Source organism: Empidonax traillii, unplaced genomic scaffold (genome assembly GCF_003031625.1).
Source record: "Empidonax traillii isolate 1590-97213 ecotype Southwest subspecies unplaced genomic scaffold, ASM303162v1 scaffold1350:size273897, whole genome shotgun sequence".
Lineage (NCBI taxonomy): Eukaryota > Metazoa > Chordata > Aves > Passeriformes > Tyrannidae > Empidonax > Empidonax traillii.
Window position 1 is genome coordinate 241,733 of NW_020956543.1, and position 18,334 is coordinate 260,066.

The window sequence follows — 18,334 nt, forward strand, 5'->3', positions numbered from 1 at the left end:
TCCTTTTTATATCACATCATTATTGATGAATAATTTTTCACTGTAAAATGGGCCAGTGCAACCAGTAACAATAACATTTGGTTTGGGATTTCAGTTCTTCAAATGTTTCTTTGTAAAGTTCTGCTTTTCAGCTCTGACTGAATGATAGTGTAAGTCTATTAAATGACTTATAATTTCAATTTATGGTAATTATGAGGTATTTAATGCTTTTGATTTGCGTCTTTTACCAAACCAGTAGTGATTTTTTTTGGTGTTGTTTACCTGCTTGTGTTGCCATTTCCAGCTATCTGCCGTTACCCTTTGGGAATGCACGAGGGGACCATAAGGGATGAAGACATCACTGCTTCCAGCCAGTGGTATGATTCCACAGGACCCCAGTATGCACGGTGGGTTCAGCTCTGGCAAAAAAAAAAAAAAAAAAAATCCTCCTTTTTTTTTTTTTTTTTCCCTTCTAAATACCCAATATGTGACTGAGGAAGAAGATCCCTCAGCCTTAAAAGCTTTGGTTCCATGTTAAATCTGGTTGGGGCACAGTGAAAGAGCCTCGAGGAACACATTGTGGCTTTGGAGCTGGTCCTGCTGGGAGCAGGAGGTTGGACTGGAGGCTCAGAAGTTGCTTCTGACCCTCATCATCTTCCTGCAGTTCTGTGAATAAATCTGTAGTGGGTTTGTGACTTACAGGTCAGCCAGGGACAGTGCCCCTGGGATTCTTGTGGAGTGCTTTAAACCAAATCGTAGGAAATCCTTTATAAGGATGAACTTTTCAACAGCATCCTATTGAGGAAATGGGCTGTGCTCACTCTGACTCAAAAACCCGGGAACTGCAGAGTTAAGGAATTGTTAACAAGCAGCTAAAGGATTTTCCTTCACTGTCAAGCAGGACTACAGTGTTTGCCACAAGCTTGGCTTTTCATTTTTTTGGGGTCATTTCATTTCTCTCAAAAACTGATGGTTCACAAAATAGTTACAAATGTGAATTTCCTTAGATTTGCTTGTAGTGATGATGCCAAACTCTCCTACAGTTTTGGCGCAAGTCAGATAAGAATTTCAGATTACTGTGGTATTTTTTGATTAATTTAGGCAGTCCAAAATTCATAAAATTCTCTTAGTGCTTGATTATAATTTTTTCTTAGTCTGTGGTAGAGCAGCCATGCTGTGTTTTAGGGGACAAGCCTATGGGCCTGAAAGCTGGGAGACCCATTTTGTCCTCTGAGTTATGCCTTATGTCCAGTTCTGCAAACACTTTGGGCATCATTTACCATCTGTTGCCATCATCCCTTTGCCAGGGCAGCTGGATGTCCACAGGGTGAAGACATGAAGGCAGCCTCTAGCTGACTTTGGTTAGAGGTCACAGTTGTCCTATGCAGATGTTTGTCCCTGGCATTTCAGTTGCTTTTCCTGTGTTTTTTTGTAGCTTTTTACTTGCTTCTTCAGTGTAAGAGTCTTTCACAAACAGCTGACCAACAGGAGACTGAAATCTTCTCCAGCCTGAGCCTTGGCCTTCAGTGTGTCCTGGGTCCCACCTTCCTGGTGCACACTCTGTTCCCATCAGTTAGAGATGGATGGCTGTCTGCAGGGCAAGGGCACTTCAAGGCCTTGCTGTTTGCCAGGAAATCCCTGTAGCTAAAAAGTCCACATGTGGTTTTTTTTGTTGTTTTTGTGTCCAAGTGCATTTTTCACCATTGCATCTCTCACCACCTCACAGGCTGGACAGCTGAGCCCTCAGCAGCCTGGGCCAGGTGCTTGCTGCTGGGGCTGATGGATGCAGTGCTGGGCTGGCCTGTGGATTCATGGAGTCACAGGCTGGTTTGGGTTGGAAGGGACCTTAGACCACCTGAATCCAACCCCTGCCACGGCAGGGACATCTCCCACTAGCCCAGGTTGCTGCTGGCCTTGGACACTTGCAGGGATGGGGCAGCCACAGCTTCTCTGGGCAACCTGTGCCAGGACCTCCCCACCCTCCCAGGGAAGGATTCCTTCCCAATATCCCATCTAACTCTGCTCTCTGGCAGTGGGAAGCCATTCCCTGTGTCCTGTCATTCCAGGCCCTTGTCAGGGGGCTCTCTTAGCTCCTTTAGACACTGGGAGGGGCTCTACAGCCTCTTTTCCAGGCTGAAAAACCCCAACCTCTCATTTCCAAGGACAAATGCCTTAATCTTTGCAGCTGGTGCCACAATGGTCACCATCACACACCCAGCAGTGTCCTGCAGCAGCAGCTCTGATGGCTGAAGGGGATGTGAAATATGCATTGAGATGCCCCAGAATAATTTGCAGATGAGCAGAGCTTTTCTTGCTAAAATACATTTTTAAGATGTCTCCTCTTGGTAGAGCTGCAGGAGGTGGTCAAGCAGGAGTTCAGGCCTTACCATGTGGGGTTTAGGAGCAGTGAGGATGCACAAGGTGCTACAAAGCAGGGAGCAGGATGGTTGTTTCTGATCAACCTGAAAGTACACATCTGGGAAAGAAATTACTTCGAGCAGTTAATGAGAGATACCTGAAACTGAGGAGTTGTTCTGAAAAGTGTCAGCTGACCATCATCCCAGAGGGCAGAGATATTTGGTAGCCATCTGCCAGGTCTCACTTGCTGTTTTGGTTGATTCCTCCCAGTCCTCAAAGCCTTGGTGTTCCCTCAGTTTCTAAAATCGCCATTTTTTGTGGTGCGTGTGCTTTTCCCCTCAGGTTACAGAGGGAAGAGGGGGATGGAGCCTGGTGCCCAGCAGGCTTGTTGCAACCAGAAGATGTCCAGTTCCTTCAGATCGACCTGCACAAGCTGTTTTTCATCACCCTGATTGGCACCCAGGGCCGTCATGCCCGCGCCACGGGCAAGGAGTTCGCCCGCGCCTACCGGCTGGACTACAGCCGGAACGGGGAGCGCTGGATCTCCTGGAAGGACCGCCAGGGCAGGAAGGTGAGGGCAGTGGGGTCAGGGCAGCACACAGGGCAAGTCTCAGACCTAGACTGTAGAAGGCACACCCTCTACATCCTGCTTTTTGCTGCCTCCTGGGTGCCAGGCAGCGGGTTCTGCCTCAGCTCTGTGTGTGCTGTGGTGTTTGGACTGTCACTCCCCTGACCTGCTCCCCAAATCTCAGCTGTTGATGGGATAGAAAACTGGGTCTCTTCACAACCTTTCTGTGCCTGTCTCAAACATCTTGTGAGTGTCCTTCTACCAGCCATTTGCTTGCTTCTAAATGGGAAGCTGCAAAGCAGCTGCCTGCTTTGGGATTGAGAAAGGGAGGGGGTGGCAAGGAATGGAAAGGAGTTTGTGGGTGTTCAGGAAGGAGTTGAGAGAGTAGAAAATGTGCTGAGCGCACACAGGGAGGCTTCCCCACTCATCAGAACTGTGTCTAATGCTATTTCCAGACCTGAGCACACAGTTTGGTGCTGGCTGAGCTCTGGTTGTGTTCATTAAGCCTTTGTTAAACTTCCCCTGGGAAGGAATCCCCATCTCAGCTGCAGCTCCTCTGGCCTGGTCCCTCAGGCTGGCTTGGGGAGTCTGAAAACCTAAGCCAGACCAGAAAGGGACCGGGTGTGGTGATGTTTTCTTGTACTGGGGGTGCTTTGGAAGTCGCAGTGGGGCCCGTAGCATTATCAGGTAACAACCTTTAGCTTATTAATGAATTATTTGCTCACTCAGACCTTTGATCAGCTGTTTGTTCATCAGCTGTCTTGCCCATCCCTCACATTTTGGTGTGTGCTGCGAACACTGTGTTTGCAGATGGGGAGGGAAAGTTTAAACTCAATGGGCTTAACTCTCCAGGACAGTCAGCTCCAGCTTTTATTTCCCTTGTAAAGGCAATGAGTCAGTTTGGTGTCCCCCTGTCTCTGATACCAGTTGAGGATGGTCCCTTCTGTTGGCGCTGGTGTTGAGTGGTGCTATGCTGGGAATCCTCATCAGATTGTGGTATCAGCCTGATACACTGGGAGCACTGGAATCAGTAGTGTCCAGGACTGGGAACTGGTGCTGTTTATTCAACACACAACTGATTCTCTGAGGGATTTTTGGCCCTGGGTAACTGTGTTCGGGAGCAGGAACCCCACATTGTGGGGGTGTTACACAGGATGTTTCTTGGTTTATCTCAGAAGACAGGCAGGATTGCCAGCACTTCCACTGTGAAGTCCATGCAAAGGTGCCTCTTTCTGAGGGGTGGCTGAAGCTTTTCTTCCTCTGTCCGTCTGAGACTTTTTGGCTTGACATATCTGCCACCTTAGAGATTGCCTGACAAACAGCCAGCTCTGGAGGACCTGTCCAACTTCTGTGATGAAGGCATGGAATATTCTGCTATATGCTATCTCCTCTTGGGTTTTATCTCCTGTCAGCATGGCCTTGTTGGGCCAGCCTAGGTGGCTTCCAGGTCTCCTGTTGTCGGCCACCAGAAAGGGTTAATCAGTGTCCCTTGGCTCCTGAAGACAGGAATTGCTGAAGTGTCCCTGCTCCACTGGGAGAACTGATGGGGGTTTCTCCTGGAAGAGATACTGAGAAGCTGCAGATTAGAGCCTATAGAGGAGCTGATGAGGAAGAGAGCTTTACTTTTTGGCTTTCCTCCTGTTTTCTGTGTTCAGTTCCTGGGACTGTGCACCTCTGTAGAGCTGTCCAGCCACATCCAGGAGACTATCACAGTACCTCATGCAGTCCAGTAGACCTCCAGATGTGTCTGGCTGCTCAGTCAGTCTTGAGTGGTTTCTTTTTGTGATACAGTAAGGTCTTTCACTTCTCAATGGTCTCTCCAGCCACAGTCACTCTCTGGAGATCTTCCCTGCTGCCATGAAGAGGAAACCACCTTTCTGCTCTCTTGTTGATCTCCCTCGTCTTCTTAATTGCCTGTACATCACCAGTTGCAATCTGTGGGATCTTCTGAGTGACCTCAGCCTGATTCATCCTTCCCACCAATGACAGCTTTGAGCAGAACCCCCTCACAGGTGTAATTTGGACTGCTGGTATAAAAACTGGTCATAGTTTTGTTTCCATAAATTCAAATCACTTCTAAAAAAATCTCTTGGGCACTTTGTGTCTGCTGTGAGGGGATTGACAGCCTCAGCTGTTTCCACACACTGCCAAAATAGAGTGGACTGCTCCCAGAGCTATAGTGGCAATGAGGGAAGGGGACAGGGACAGTCCCTGCCCTGTCACAGTTCACTGCAGCTGGGTGGGGTGACTGTGGTGATGCTCAGCACGTCAGCCCAGGATCTTTCCTGTGCAGCTATTTGCACTTTCATCCCTCAAACCTCTGGAATTTTGTTGGCTTATAGAGCAAGGGCATCAGAACCCTCCACCAGGTGACGAGGGCAAGCTCTCAGTTACTGTGGTTGGAACGTACATGGACACTCACTTGAGGAAAGAGCAACATCAGAGTAACTGGAGCTGTCTGCAACACAGATTGCATCTTCACCTCCCAGCTGCCTCTCTCCTCTCCCTCAGTGCTGCCTGCTGGGCAGGAGGTGGGATGGCAGCACCCTTCACCCCATGAGCCACGTGCCAGGGAGGAGGAGGGGAGCAGCAGCAGCTCACCCTCTGCAGACTCCACTCTGGAAGCTCCCCAGTCTCAACCAGCAGGGTACAGGTGCACCAGTGTGCAAACGAACAGCAGAGTGGGGAGAAGTTGCTGGTAAGGATCTCTCTCCCCCAGGTGATCCAAGGCAACATCGACACCTACGACGTGGTGTTGAAAGATCTGCGGCCGCCCATCATCGCACGGTTCATCCGCGTGATCCCCGTCACGGAGATGCCCATGACTGTCTGCATGAGGGTGGAGCTCTATGGCTGTGTCTGGTATGGTAAGTACCCATTCCCATGCCTGTCACTGCAACACAGTCCTTGCAGACCCTGGCTGGGACTCACCCACATCCCCACTCGTGCAGAGGGAACCCCAGGCCACGGAACTGCTTCTGTGGGTCCAGGCTGCCGACAAAAGGACCCTGTGGACAGAGGTGGTGGAAGGCTGCTGCTGCTGCTGTGTTTCTGAGGTGTATGGCCTTCTTTTTTAGATGGTTTGGCATCCTATAGCATCCCTGAAGGAGGGACAATAGCGGCTCCTGGCTTCCCCATCGTTTATCTGAATGACTCGACCTATGATGGATACCAGGAGCGCAGGTGGGAGGAGCTGTCCTGTTCTCTCTCTGTCACTGCAGATTCTCTCCTTTCTTCTCACTCTGTCACTAGCATCTTGTATCCCAAACACTGGGAGCTGCAAGCTAGACACCAGTTCTCCAAAGCATCCTGGCTTTGTTATTCCAGGCCCTTTGACACACTGTTAGTTGATGTTTTAAAGGAGGGCTCAGGGTGTATCAGATTCATTTCCCCCAGCTGACAAAGGCTGTTGGCTGGAAAGAAATAGTTTTTTTTATTAGTTTTTATCTTTAAAGAGATGACTCTGTTCTTAAGTAACTCAGTGTTCTCTTTATTTGTAGCTTCAGTCTTTACGTGATGTGACCATACAATCCTGATGTCTGATTTGCCTTAAAGCCTTCCAGGCTCTTGGTCTCTAACTGTGATCATATTCCTTGCCCTGATTTCTCTGCTGGTTCAGGTAGAGCCTTTAACTGTCACTGATACTGCAGATCTTAAGTTGCTGCTGCTCTCCTGTTGCCCCAGACTGGAGTGGCAGTTCTGGCTGGATCTTCTGCCTGTGCAGTCCCAGTGTCCCTGGAGCAGATGAAGGTCCTTGCCTTGTTCATTGCCTGTGTTGCTTCTGCAGTTTGACCCCTGACCTGCACTTTCTAGCAGACTGCATCTCAAACTGTTGCAGGAGGTCTCCAGGGTAAACTGAGCGTCCAGGGAAGTGCACAACACCTGAACTCCAGGCCTGCACTGGGTACCTGTGAGCTTCTGGACAGATTTGAGAGACTGTTTTTGAGAACAGAGCTCTCTGATGGACTCGAAACAACTTGGAAAACTGCATCACTCCCTGTGAGAAGCTCCAGGTCAGCAGAGGCACCACTGCCCATGTGGTATGAGAGGATGGTGGCTGATTACTTGGGTATGATGCTTTTCCAATTTGGAGTCAGAAAACCTGAAGGAACTGGATTTTGACAAGGTCTGTTGATTTTTCCCACTGAGATGAGCTAGGTAGGGTGGCATGTTTTGAGGTGTCTCTGGTTTACCCCACAATTGACTCTCGTGGAAGGAAGGTGCATTAGGAGTCTGTATCTGAAATGTTAAATAACTGGCTGAACTGAAAACATTTAGTATGACCACTTTCTTTGCTATAAAAACAGATTTGGGTGTGTTTCAATGGCTTGAAACCTCAGGCATGGATATCCTGGGACAGCATATCCCTGCCAGGGCAGGGATTGCCTAATGACTGATCTGACAGTGTCTGTTCAGTGACCTGGTATCATCCATTGACTTGAGGTGTTTTTCTTATATTTCCTGTTTCAGGTGCCATTAACTTTCTGTGAATTTTTACCGTTGCCTAATTTTTTTTTTATGCTTAAAGATGATTTTTTTTTTTTGGTAACCTTATTTGTGTTCTGTCATGCTGGAGGTTAAAATAACAGGGTGGGAAGTACATTCTTCATGCTTTTAGGATGTGCATGATACCAGGTAGCAATGTCTTTTATATGTTAATATCTGATACTTTCAAGCTGTGCTGATGTAGTAGAGGTTGGATATCCATAAAGGAAGGTTTTATGTGCAGCAGTGAGTAGCTGTTGTGTGTAGCTGTCCAGCACTTCTTAGGAAGCTGGGTCTGCTGGGGAGCTGCAGATTTAGGCACAAACCCAACCTGCTGAGCAAGGACTCTTTCAAACCCCTTAACCTCTAGTTCACGTGCCCAACTGGCCTGGAAGCAGGAATCTGCCTCTTCCAGCTGGTAATCCTGGTTTGGAGTCCAGAGGGATGTGTTCCTGAGCTCCAGTGGCAGGGGCTCACCTGGGATGGACTCAGAGCTGCAGCCCAGCTGGGGTTACAGAGGCTGCCCAGAGACAGGGGCATGAAACTGGGCCAGGGAGTGAGTTCAGGCACTGACACAGCTGAGCTTTTGCACTTTCCCTGCTGCAGGACAAGGGACGTGGCAGGGATGGCTTCCAGAAGGGTCAGGAATGGACCACACTGTCATGTTCTGCTCTGGGACAGTGCTGGAAAACTGTATAATGGGCTCCACACCCTCAGATAGGAAGTGGAATGAGGCAGGATCCTGGCAAAGAGTCTGATCAGCCTTGGAAACAGCCAATAATACTCTCCTCTTGCACAAGAAAGGCCAGAAATGATCCCAGTTAGAACTGTCTGTGACTGGGTGAGCTGCCCATGATCTCACTACTCCCTTTCCTGATTTCTGTGCCTGCCTGCAGATCTTTCCCCACAGGTTCCCCCAGGGCAGGCTGGAGCTGTGTTCCTCCTGTGCAGCTGCATGGTGAAATACTGCAATTCAAGCTGTGTTTGGAGAACACACATTTCATCTTCTGCAGTGTCAGTTTTTGCTCTCAGGAGGCTCCGTGCTCGTAGCCTGGCTTTGCTCTCAGTCCCTGATATCAGTGCAAAAACTTCTGCCTTTTAAAATTTTACAAGCCCAGACCAAACAAAACAAAGGTGGTGTTGCATAAGAGCAGTGAATGAGTTCTTGTCCAGGGTGGTTTCAGAGTAAACTAATATTTTCCTGGTACCTGTTGAAAGCCCTGTGTGTTCTCACACTGGAGCTCCCCTGCTGCTGCTCTGGCTGACTGTGGGTTCTCCCTTGCCAGGCACCTGTATGGGGGGCTGGGCCAGCTCACAGATGGTGTGCTGGGCCTGGATGACTTCACCCAGAGCCACCAGTACCGTGTGTGGCCAGGCTATGACTACGTGGGCTGGAAGAACGAGAGCTTCAGCACGGGCGCCGTGGAGATGGAGTTCCAGTTCGACCGACCACGGAACTTCACCTCCATGAAGGTGAGTCAGGGGGGTTCCTCTCCTGGGGGACAGGCCTGGGGGGGCTTCCAGTGTGCCCCTTTGGGACATGGAATCTCAGACTGGTTTGGGTTGGAAGGGATGTTGAAGCTCATCTCGTTCCACCCCCTGCCACGGGCAGGGACACCTCCCACCGTCCCAGGTTGCTCCAAGCCCTGTCCAACCTGGCCTTGGGTCCTCTTCCCAAAGCAGGAGGGTGCAAGGTGCCTGACAGCTGAATTTGGGCTGGAGATGTCCCAGGTTGCCAGCGTAGAAAGATGAAGCAGGGGAGCACTTGCTCTCCAGAGCTCAGACTTCTTTGAGCATTTGGTTGAAGGCATTAAAAGCAGACACCTGAAGCAGGGCTTGGGCAGCCAGGATGGATTTAGGATCTGGGCTTTACTGTCTAGGGACTGCCTGACCCTTGAGGTAAAGGAATGTGGTTGTGCTTCCATTTTGCCCAAGTGCTTCTCTGGATGGCTCAGCCTGTGCTTGTGCTGTGGGAAATTATTTAAACACACAGGAAAAGCACGAGCTGAACTTTGAGTCTGTAGTAAACAGCAGGATCTTTTAAAAAAGGATTGGTGGCTTTTCTTGTAGAGATTTCAAATGAAGGAGAACCCACCACATCCTTAAGTAAATTGTTTTGGTGGTTACTTTACTCTGGTTTTATTTTGTCTATTTTTAACTTGCAACCGTTGGCTCTTTGCCTGCTTTCACTGGCAAAAATAAGAATCCTGCCTCCTCTGAAATCTGCTTGTGCACTGTGATTAAACCACTCTCTTTAACTTTGCTTTACTAAACTCAGTTAGCTGGGACTTCTCAGTGCCTTCCTGGTGAGACCCAGGGTCATTTTTGGAGCTGTCATCCAGTGCTGTCTGTCTTTGCTGGGATTCTTTTGGAGGTACAGAATCTGGATCCAAATCCAGGCTTTCCATCAAAATTGCATAAAAGAATGGGACCAATTTCCTGCTTTTGGATGATTCTTTTTGTTTATGAATCTTGTGATTTTAGTCCTCCAGACCAACTGAGAGGGAGCCAGTGGTCATTAAGATTTTGGTATCATGCTAAAAGCCAGTTCCAAGTTACTGGTGTCCAGGATAAAAGTCCAGTGTGGAAAGCATCACTTACATTTTGTCCCTGAGTTCACTGCTCTGACATGAGTCAGTCCTGAAAGCCTCAGATTATTTTTGGAAACTCCCTCCCCCCCTGCATTTAATTTATTTTATTGCTAGTGATTCTGCTGTCTCTTCCAGATCATTGAAAAACATAGCAAATAATTTTGATTTAGGAATCCATTCCTGTTTTATAACACCTAGAGAACAATTTGTCTGTAAAACTTACTAGTTGACAGTGTTTAATCAAATTACTATAATACATGAGTCCATACTGTGCTAATTGGAGGCAGATGCTGTGGGTAAATCAAAGTTTTCCAAAAGTCTGTCATGTAAACACAACCATCCTGATCAACCAAACACATCAGCTTATAAAAACAGCTGTTTCATCTGGTATTTCATTGTGAAGCTGTTTTGATTAGCATAAATTAGGCTTCATTATTGATTGAATGTTGCCTATTTCAGCTTTGCATTTATTTTGTACAGGCCAGGTGGTCTGTGAATAATTTTTGTATCCTCATACCTGGTAACTTTATCCCACTCTGAACTTTCCCAGTATCCAAGAAAGTATTAAAAATAAATGTTAGCAAGTGTTGCAGCTGCATTGCAAAATACTTAGGCTTGAATACTGTAAAATTGGACATCAGTAGGAGGTGTTTGGAATAGAAAGTGTCTCTGTATCAGTCCAAGTTGTGAACATATCCAGCTCCTGTCCAAATATGGCCCAAATTGTATATTCCAGGCATCAGGCTTTCCTGCCTTGTTATGGATGACTGTTTCTCCTTATTGAATAATGTTGTCTGAGCTTCATCTGTTCCTAATTACATGCAAATACTCTTCTTTTGTCTTTTTACTGCTCATCAGGCCTGTTCTCCTCATTACTGCTTCGCTGCTATTCACTGCAGGACCTGGCAGAGGCCAAGCAATTAATGGGGTTCAAAGCTGTGCATAGTTTGGAAGCTGTTGTTGTCACAGTGGCAATGCACTCCAGTCATTAGGAAATAATTCCTAGAGGTCTGGGGAGGGTTGGACCACTGTGGCCATGAGAATGGAGCAGACTGAGGGATTCTGAAGACTTTGAGTCACCTGATTCCTTTCTGGTTCCTGCTCACTGTGGTCCAGATCTTCAGGTCTGCGTGGCACAACTCACACTGGGGTGTGTGTTAAAAAGGGAGCAGGGTAAGATTTGTATTGAAGACAAAATATTACAGCATAGAAGATGCTTCCAAGCGTTGTCCCTCTTCCCAAAGCCTCCTTCCTTGGGGGTGCTGGAAGCCTGGGAGAGTGCCAGGAGTTTGGTGCTCGTGGGTCTGCAGTGCCGCAGCCCAGGAGGATGGAGATGCCACCTTTTGGTTTGGCTGCAGCTCAGGGGCAGGGAGGGAGAAAGCTGCTCCCAGTTCTTGGAGGGTAAAACAGACCCCTCAGGGAGGTGTGAAGTCAGTCTGAGAGATTTTTGTGGAGCTGTAACTGGGAGCTGAGAGAAGATGCCCCTGTTCTGGTGAGGTGTTTGTGTGGCAGTGCAGTGACTGCACTTAAATTCCAGTGTCTTCAGCTAAAGCACAGGTGCCACTGCAGCAGGGACAGCCTGCTGAGGAGCCACCAGGAGAGGCTGATGGATGCAGCCTTACGTCATGGTTTCCCCAAAACTCACACCCTTGGTTGTCTTCAAGGTGCAACCACAGCAGGACACCTGCTGGATGTCAGGGGGTTTCTCCTCGAGCTTGTACTTTTTAGTGGTTTTTTGGAAGAGATTAGCTTAGAACTGCAGATGTTAAAAGCCTCCTAAGTGCTAAAGAAACTTTGAACACTAGGTTGGGTTGGTTTATTGGCGCAGATCAGTTGTGATGTCTGGTAGCTCGAGCTGGTGCCTCAAAAGAGGGACTGTGGACAAAGAAATCCCTGGGATCCCTCATGCAGCAGTCCAAGAGCAATATGAGGCTCTGGGTCTTCTCACTTTCCATTGCTTCACTGTTTCATTACCAAGAGGTTGCCACATGGTGACCTTCACCCCGACCTCTGAGGTGGGTTTTGAGCAGTTCTGTAGTCTGTGTAACGTGGTTGTTACAGTTCACAGAACTGTGGGCTGTCCACTCCACCTCTTAATTTTTAAGTAATATTTAAGCTGCAGCTTTGGTCTGTTCTATTATTAATGATCAGATTCTTATCTTCAAGTTTTGCTACAATCCATCTTTACTGTTATTAATGATTAGATTAGCAGCTCCAGGGTTCACTGTAATTCATCTTTGATTTATACAACAGAACCACATAGTTCAGATAAAGTTCAATTTGTGGCCTAACAGTTCCAGCTGTTTATGTCAGGCAAGTACTTAGCTTTTTAAATAGCATCAAATTTTCACCACTAATAGAGTCTAAAGCCTAGATGGGCTTTTTCTTTCCCCTCTTAGGTTCTGTGTTCAAGGATAATTGATCTGTGAAGCATTAGATCAGTGCAGGGTTTGTAGGATTGGTTTTTATATTGGCCTTTTGCAGAGCCTGCCAAAGGGAGACCACTGGTGTAGCTTTTGCAGGTAAAGTTTTAGAGCTGTTTCAGAAGGAACTTTTTGCACAGATGTTCTCATTGCACACTGGGAACTAAACTGGAACAAGTCATTGGGTCTGTATTCGTACAGGGAGATACTGGGAATGGAAAATTTTCATGGATGGAAAATCCTTGAGGCTTGATGTAGGTGTGTAAACCTCTGGTTGATGGATCTGTTCTCTTCTTCCAAGGTGCACTGTAACAACATGTTTTCCAAGGGGGTGAAGATTTTCCAGAGGGTGGAGTGCCTGTTCAAACCACGCCTGATTGCAGACTGGGAGCCTGAGCCTGTGGGGGTGGCCACAGTCCTGGATGACAAGAACCCCAGCGCCAGGTTCGTCACCGTCCCCCTGAACCAGCGCGTGGGCAAAGCCATCCTGTGCCGCTTCTACTTCGCTGACACCTGGATGATGATGAGCGAGATCTCCTTCCAGTCAGGTGAGGGTTCCTCTGGCAGCACAAGCGTGGAAGTGCAGGATGTGTGGGGTTAACAGAGAGAAGGCACTGTGGGGCCACACAGTGGAAAGGAGGAGGTGGGACAAATCTTCAGTGGATGCTTTCCAGGCTGACACTGATGCACATGTGCAGGAGCGTGACCAAGGCTACCAAAAATTGGACCATAAGAGCATTTCTTCTTTTTGAGACAGTTCATAGAATCATAAAATATCCTGAGTTGGGGGAATCCCTCAGGATCATCCAGTCCAACCCCTGGCCCTGCACAGACACCCCAGCAATCCCACCCTGTCCCTCAGAGCGTTGTCCAAACCCTCCTGGAGCTCTGGCAGCCTTGGGGCTGTGCCCACTGCCCTGGGGAGCCTGTTCAGTGCCAACCACCCTCTGGGGGAAGAACCTTTCCCTGAGATCCACCCTGAGCCTGCCCTGACACAGCTCCAGTTGTTCCCTCGACTCCTGTCACTGGTCACGACAGTGAAGAGATTGGTACTTGCCCCTCTGCTTCCCCAGTTGCCTGCTGGTTATGAGGTTGATTTTTAGTTCTCTTTACCAAGTATTTTATTGTGAATAATTTTAATAGATCTACAGGTGATGGTCAAGTTAGCAGATTATTAAAAATGAGAGGCCTTTTTTTCTGTTTTCAAGCCTTAACTATGATGCAGAAGTTGGTGCCGTGTGGTGCTTTAAAAGGCTCTGGAAGGGAAAGGACAAGACACTTGGAGAAAACCACCAGCACTGATGGTGGAATGAGCTGGCTGTAGCTAATCAGCTGTAGCAGGAAGACCTTCCTGAGGAAGGAGTGCTCTGGGTGCTGCTCATTGCTGACCTTGCTGACAGCAACCCCTCCTGGCTGCTCTGTCGCATGTGGGACCAAGCAGGCTGTTGGTCCAGCCTTATTCTGAGATGATGCTAAAATGGGCGAAAGGCTCTTGTTCGGGCCCCTGTGTGTGGCTGAGCTCAGGGCAGGCCCTGCAGTCGCTGGTGCTGTGCTGTGGCCGGGCTGTACGTGCTGCTCGGTGCAGAGGCTCATCCCACAGCTGTGCTGGGAAGGGCTCGGGAATCCCTGCTCAGGCTGTTCCTGACCTGCCTGGGCCTCAGCCCAGTTGGGATTGCAGGGAATGCTGGCAGGAGCAGGGAGGTTTTGTTGCACTGACACGTTCCCTTCCCTTCCACAGACATGGAGAGTGTGAATCCCAGTTTTGTCACGGCAGCGACAATCACGACGGATCTGCTGGAAACAGAGTACAACGTTACTGAGGGCACCTGGGGTAAGGATCTCTGTCCCTTAGCCATGCCAGGGGCTCAAGTGCTAGGGGATTGCAGTGCCATCCTAGTGAATGTGGTCTCTCCCTCCATTTCTGGACAGCTGGGGATGGCCTGGTTGTTGCCCTCACACACAGGGCAGCATCCGACAGCCTCAGGTGTTTTCTTCCCTCAGCTGGCTGGGTCTGCCCTGGAGTGTGGGCTGAAGGTGGATGTGCAGCCAGTGAAGCTCTGAACACTGTCTTCTCTAGTATGGATCCATTGCAGGGCCTGTTCTGCTAAGGACAGTCTTTGATTGCAGAAGGTCTCTGCACAGTTCTTATCTGCGAGCCTCCAGAACTGGAATTTCTGATAAGAGCAAGATGTGAACCAGCTAATGGTGATGCTCAGTGAGCTGCCCAAGATCTCTTCCGTACCAGACTGCAGGAGGTTGGCCAACACAGATAACAATCAGTTCTTTAACTCCAGATTCTTCTCTGTACCTCTGTGATTGCAGAAACCACATCTTCTGTAACCAGCACCTGGATAGGCGAGAAGGCAGATGACTCCAATACCTCCATCCTCGTGGGCTGCCTTGTGGCTATTATTCTGCTGCTCCTGATGATTATAATCATCATTCTTTGGAAGCAATATGTTCAGAAAAGGCTGGAGAAGGTAATGCAATGGGGCTGTTCTGCAGACACAAGTTCAGCGCTGATCATTTACCCTGGTGAGCTCCGATTTGTGCAAAGCACAAGGTTTCCCCAGCTCCACAGGGCAGCTAAAGCTGTTCTCACAGCAGGGGAGGATGCCAGCCCTATCCAAGATGTTACTGGAAGTTGCTGTGGTTGCAGCCAACACATTATTAAAGAGCTGAGCCTGGCCTCAGTGGTTTTTTCCCTTCTCTCCTGCAGGCCCCACGTCGAATCCTGGAGGAGGATGCCACCGTTCGCCTCTCCTTCTACAGCTACACCATCGCAAACAACCAGACCCAGATCCACCAGTCAAATCCCACCTATGAACGGGCCTTCCCGCTGGATCTGGAGTATCACCAGCCAGCTACTCTACTCCAAAAGCTCCCAGAGCTCTCCCAGAGTGCAGAGGATTCAGGTAATGTCATCTGGAAGTTATGTGTTTATTCTTTTATTATTTCTGTCAGACCATAAAATGTGCCGCTTCTCAGTGTCTTAAGTTCTCATCTTTGACTCCTGTGCAATACAATACTTAACCCAGGGACCTCAGGCAGTATTCTGGAGCTCTGGAACTTTTTGGCATGTAACAGTGACAGCTGGAGCAGCAGCCCCACTAGAGGGTGGTGGCCTTTTATTGTTTTATGTGAAGACTGTTTATACATTACCCAGGTCATCTTTTAGCGGCTGGTTTGGGCAGTCACAGCAGTCACACTCTGTTTGTCTCGTGGCAGTGGAGTGGCTGCCTGCAGCACTCCTGGGAGAAGACCTTTAGCACCTTTTTGTCAGAAAAAGCAGAGGAAAATGCAGCAGGGAGTTGCCAGTGGTGTCCTGGCTTCCAGCCCTGGGGCAGCTTTTGGACCCACGCAGAGAGGAACATTTCCAACAGTGTTCTGTGCTCAGCAGTGGCAATGCTGAGCAGTGGATGGAAGGGCAGTCCCATTCCTGCATTCCTCACACTGACAAGTTGCTAAGATCCAGCACTGAACTGCACAGAGAGACTGGCTGGATTGAGTGAGGGTGTGAATTTGAAGGAGAACAAAGGTTCTGTGTCATACTGACCACGCAAGGAGTTAATTCTAAAGTGCTGCCCTGTGATATTTATGTGAATAAGCTGTCAGAGGGAGTGGGGTGTGCTAACAAAGGATGTGGGAAATGGAAGCCTCAATCAGTTCTTGTTGCAGAAGAGAATCCAGAGCAAGTTTGGTGTCACAAACAACATCCCTGCGTCAGGTAGTGGGAACATATTGTATTTAGGATGAATCAGAAACAGAAAATCACTTCAGACTCACCACTCCATGTCTGGACAAGAACTTTAACTCTCATGACTGAGTAGAGCAGGCTGTGTTGAACAGGAATTAGCTGGTGGCTCGCAGGTATTTTGGTGCCTGCAGAAATGTGGCTCGTTCTGGTGGAAGCCCTGGCTAAAACAAGGCAGTGTGTCCCGGGTGGGTGTCCCTCAGCACAGCAGTAGCTGCTCAGCAGCTGGGCCGAATTCCCAGAGGACTGAATGTGGGACTGAGAGCACTGGGAGCTGGTTTTGAGGCGGTCTGACATCGCCCCCCTCTCCGTTTTGCCCTCAGTGTGCAGCGGGGACTACGCTGAGCCCGACCTGACCAAGTCCACCCCTCACCAAGGCTTCCAGAACAACGTCCCTCACTACGCCGAGACCGACATCGTGCACCTGCAGGGCGTGACCGGCAACAACATGTACGCCGTGCCCGCCCTCACCGTGGACTCCCTCACCAAGAAGGACATCTCCGTGGGGGAGTTCCCTCGGCAGCAGCTGCGCCTCAAGGAGAAGCTGGGAGAGGGGCAGTTTGGAGAGGTACAGACAGCCCTTCCCTTCCGCTGCTCCAGCGGGAGAGAGGAGGTGCCTGGTGGAGCTGAGTCTCCTGAGCCGCCTCTGGGTGGGGCTGAGGGCTCTGTGTTCCATCCTGTACTGGGAGAGGGGTTTGAACAGTCTGCCCAGAGGGAGGGTTGTGGATGGCCCAGCCCTGGCAGTGTTCACAGCCAGGGTGGGTAAGGCCTGGAGCAGCTGGATGACTGGTTGTAGTTCCTGGGTGCTCTCCTGGCTGCTCTCCGTTGGGATACATGTTCTGGTAGCTTCTTAAGCAAGTGTCTTGTACAGCCCTGGTGGTAATTTTATGTCTTTATTTGTTAATTTATCAGAAGTAATGTGGAATTGTGTGTACTCATCAGACTGTTCATCACTGGGGAGGTGTTCACATCACACACACACACACACATTTTTCTCCCTTTTTTTCCTCTGGAACCAGAGGACTTTGGATGACTGGTTGTAGTTCCTGGATGCTCCTCAGTTAAGTCTGAGCTGTGGTCTAATGGGAGGTGTCCTTGCCCATTCTGGGCGGGTGTTGGGACTAGATGAGCTTTAATGTCCATCCCAACCCCTTAACATTCTATGAATCTATAATTTTAGTCAATATATGTTTGCCCCCCTAGGCTGGGCCACAGAGCCTTGTTCTGCAGCTGTGAGCCTGTGCTTGGTACCACAGGAGCCTTTCCCAGCAGATGAACTTTGCAAACTTTTCTGTTTTACTGTTTATATCCCTATTAATGACCTTATGGAAAAGGCCTGGAGGTGGGAATTCAGCTTCATGGGCATCTCAAATGTGATGGCTGTCACCCACCTTTAGGCATGTGAGTTTGAAAACTCTCTAGAGAGTTTAGCTAAGATGGATCCTAGTTGTAAAAACAGCTTTCCCATTCCCAGATGAAGGTTCTGGGGGTGCTCTGCACACTGACCCAAGCAAAGCCAGGCATTCCCAAGCACTGTGGTGCCCTCATTCTCCAGCGTTGCTGCTGCTCAAGCCCCAGTTTGTCAGCAGCCTCAGGCACTGTGATGCACACATCTGTCATCCACCAAGATTTCCCTTTGCTCTTTGAGCTCCTTTCAGGCTGTGAATGTTGTCACCCTGCCTTTTCTTCTCTCCCTTCTTCATTCCCACACCATTCCTAGTTCCAATCTGAGCAGCTCTTCCCCTCTCCTGCTCTCACTCTTCCAGTGTCATTTTTTTTCTTCCCAGTTTTTGGTCATTCACAGCCTTAATTCTACCTGTCAGCTACATTTTGGCAAGCACAGCCCTTTACTGGCTGCTTCCTCCCTTCTGACACCACACCTCCCCTGTCCCAGCCCCTTCCCTGTCCCCTCACTTCTTCCAGGCTCAGTCTGTGTGCTGGGAAGGTTCTGACATCCTCAGCTTCTTCACCTGGCTGTCAGTGTAGCCCCTTCTGCTGCTACCTGGATCCTGCCCTGCCTTGGGCTGTGCTCCAAAAGCTGGGACAAGAGAGGGTTCTTTTCTCATTGTTTTGCTTCTGGTTTCTCCTTTCCTCTCATCCCTGTCTTTCTGGTAACTGTAAGAACTCCTCCTTTGTGTTGGTGGGAGATGGCTCTCCCATCTCCATTTCCCCTGGG

At 49.1% G+C, this 18,334-nt stretch overlaps 1 protein-coding gene across 3 annotated transcripts in view; it reads left to right on the top strand.

Annotated features, from left to right (window-relative positions):
• Window positions 1-18,334, top strand: part of LOC114069736 (discoidin domain-containing receptor 2-like) — a 45,024-nt gene that overhangs the window by 13,971 nt on the left and 12,719 nt on the right. For all 3 annotated transcript variants that reach the window (XM_027906741.1, XM_027906739.1, XM_027906740.1), the window contains exons 3-12: window positions 284-386; window positions 2,680-2,908; window positions 5,625-5,772; window positions 5,983-6,088; window positions 8,677-8,863; window positions 12,706-12,952; window positions 14,143-14,235; window positions 14,727-14,884; window positions 15,124-15,319; window positions 16,482-16,726. In XM_027906741.1, coding sequence (XP_027762542.1) covers window positions 284-386; window positions 2,680-2,908; window positions 5,625-5,772; window positions 5,983-6,088; window positions 8,677-8,863; window positions 12,706-12,952; window positions 14,143-14,235; window positions 14,727-14,884; window positions 15,124-15,319; window positions 16,482-16,726 — 1,712 coding nt within the window. The remainder of the gene's footprint in view (window positions 1-283; window positions 387-2,679; window positions 2,909-5,624; window positions 5,773-5,982; window positions 6,089-8,676; window positions 8,864-12,705; window positions 12,953-14,142; window positions 14,236-14,726; window positions 14,885-15,123; window positions 15,320-16,481; window positions 16,727-18,334) is intronic.